This window comes from Lucilia sericata, unplaced genomic scaffold, assembly GCF_015586225.1.
Source record: "Lucilia sericata isolate MDLA Ls3-8-SP2 unplaced genomic scaffold, ASM1558622v1 Contig001105F_arrow, whole genome shotgun sequence".
Classification (NCBI taxonomy): domain Eukaryota; kingdom Metazoa; phylum Arthropoda; class Insecta; order Diptera; family Calliphoridae; genus Lucilia; species Lucilia sericata.
Window position 1 is genome coordinate 67,345 of NW_023995077.1, and position 2,308 is coordinate 69,652.

Sequence of the window (2,308 nt, forward strand, 5' to 3'; positions counted from 1 at the left end):
GGTAAAATTTTCGATCTTGTATTTCCTGGTGTAGAGTACAAGTTCGGTTTTACTAGGGTTTACACTCAAACCACTATCAACGCTCCATTTACTTAGTAGATTGAGTGCTGATTCGAGTCTTTGAGATATCGTATTCAGATGGAAACCTGATACTGCTACCGCAACGTCATCTGCGTAAGCGACAGTCTTGTATCTTTGGTTGTCCAGTTTCATTAGTAGGCTGTTTATGGCCACATTCCATAAAAGTGGTGATAGGACTCCACCTTGAGGTGTGCCCCTGATTGCCATTCTTTGAATACATGCCATTCCCATGTTAGAACGGATAATCCTGTGTTGAAGAAGGTCTTTTATGAATTTAATCACTGATGTCTCAATACCGAGCTCTTCTAGAGCTGATATGATGATGTCGGGTTTGACGTTGTTAAAGGCTCCTTCTATGTCCAGAAAGGCCACTAACGTGTATTCACCAAATTCCAAGGACTTTTCTATATGTCCCACTAGTGAGTGTAGGGCCGTCTCAACTGATTTGCCTTTGGTGTAGGCATGTTGTGAGGGAGATAGGAGCATAGAATCTATTGACGATCTTATGTGGACGTCAATGATCCTCTCTAGGGTCTTAAGCAGAAACGATGATAGACTTATGGGCCTATAATCTTTTGCCTTAATGTGCGTTGTTTTTCCTCCTTTGGGGATAAACGTCACACTGCATTTGGTCCATTGTTCTGGTACGTATGACCATGTAAGACAGGCTTGAAATATTTCAAGTAGCCATGGTATAACTAATTCTGCATTATATTGCAGGTCAGCTGGAATTATGCCGTCCGGGCCCGGTGACTTATATGGGTTAAAGCTGTTTATTGCCCATTTTATCATTGTGGATTCCTCTGTCTCCCATGCTGCGGTTACTGTATCTTCATCACTGTAATCAGATAGAATGAAGATATTTAGGGTGCTTTTAGCAAGTATGCAAGATCTAATGTTACCTGTGCCTTTTGCGTATAGTATTCTATAGCCTTTTACGTTGATTCCAAGTATGTTGCCGTTATGGGTCCACGGCTCTTGGATCAACGCTATATCCTCCCCTTGATATCCAAGGTGGAGGTGTAATGCAGCTGAAGCTGCTTTAGAGTGGTGAAGGTTCACTTGGATCACCTTCATCTTGGTCAGGGTCGTAGACGATTGTGACGTCGGCGTCTTCTGGGTCTGTTTTCAGAAGCTCGTCTTCGTCAATCACTTCGCCCTGGCTATCAAATAGATTCCCAATCAAGTCTGTACTTGATTGGGCGTCCATTTGGTCGTCAGAGTTAGTGGTATCGTCTACCTTTCCTCCGTCCGTGCTTACCGGTTTGGGGTCTAGTTTGTCGTCACCCCGGTAGACGCGCAGCTTGATACTATCAAATCCGTAGTATACTTTGCCTTGCTTCTCTCGGAGTAACGGCAACGATTCCTTATTAAGGACCACGACCGCCTTTCTGTTAGCACCTTCAGGTTCGGAGACCTTGACTACCTTCCAATTGTGGGTAGGTAGGTCAGGGTTTCCACTCTGAAGGTACGCCAGAATCGCCTCTGGTTCGTGTGGTTCCGCCGGAATAACCGTGATTGATCTCGGTCTGCGAGGTATCTCACTAACCGGGATCACGTCAAGTTTCGCGCCGGGCCACACTTCCCCTATAGACGTAACCGCCAACTTAAGCAAGTTTGCTGAGCGCTCGTTCGTGCACGCCAGCAGTTTGATGTGACCTTGGTACCAGCCAGCATCATCATTCTGCGGAGATGGACCGGGATTCTCTTTGAGAATTTTCCAATACACCTCCAGCATTTTTTGACGGATTATCAACCATTTATCCTGGGAGATAGCTCCGTCGTTGACACTCTTGTCAACAATGGCCCTAACCAGCGGGTTTTTGGCAACTTCGCTGTAGGGTCTATTGACTATACGAGTCTCGAACTGCTTCTGACGTTTAGTCTTCGGCTGTGGGACTGCCTGGAGAGCATGTTCTTTCTCCGATCGCTGCCGTTTAGGCCCTGCAGATGTAGCTTGGTCCGCTGCATCTGAGGTTGTAGGAGGGTCAGAACACTCCGGCTGAGCCAGTAGGGCTTTAGCCCAATCTAGGGACGATTTTTCGTCCGGGGTAAGCGTATCGACCGACTTAACTCCAAGTCGCTCGACTAAACGCATGGCGGCACGCCTTTGAACAAAAGCCTTCCTAGATGGATCTTTGCGACTAGGGGGGTTTTCGTTAGCCGTGAGGGCGGTTGAGGGGGCATTAGTTGGACCCGACATCGAGTTCGACGATCCAACCTGTCC

General features: G+C 47.1%; 1 protein-coding gene across 1 annotated transcript; it reads right to left on the reverse strand.

Moving 5' to 3' along the window:
* Positions 1 to 877: 877 nt before the first annotated feature.
* LOC119610028 lies at positions 878 to 2,006 on the reverse strand. Its single transcript, XM_037965100.1, has 2 exons — positions 984 to 2,006; positions 878 to 919 (listed from the first exon to the last, which is right to left on the reverse strand). Exon 1 carries the CDS (start codon positions 1,817 to 1,819, stop codon positions 1,124 to 1,126), a length of 696 nt encoding a protein of 231 aa, XP_037821028.1. The 5' UTR covers positions 1,820 to 2,006; the 3' UTR covers positions 878 to 919; positions 984 to 1,123.
* Positions 2,007 to 2,308: the final 302 nt, after the last annotated feature.

What these genes read in the sequence shown, in the direction of transcription:
- LOC119610028 (XM_037965100.1), bottom strand. Translation starts at nt 1,819, where the DNA reads ATGCTGGAGGTGTATTGGAAAATTCTCAAAGAGAATCCCGGTCCATCT.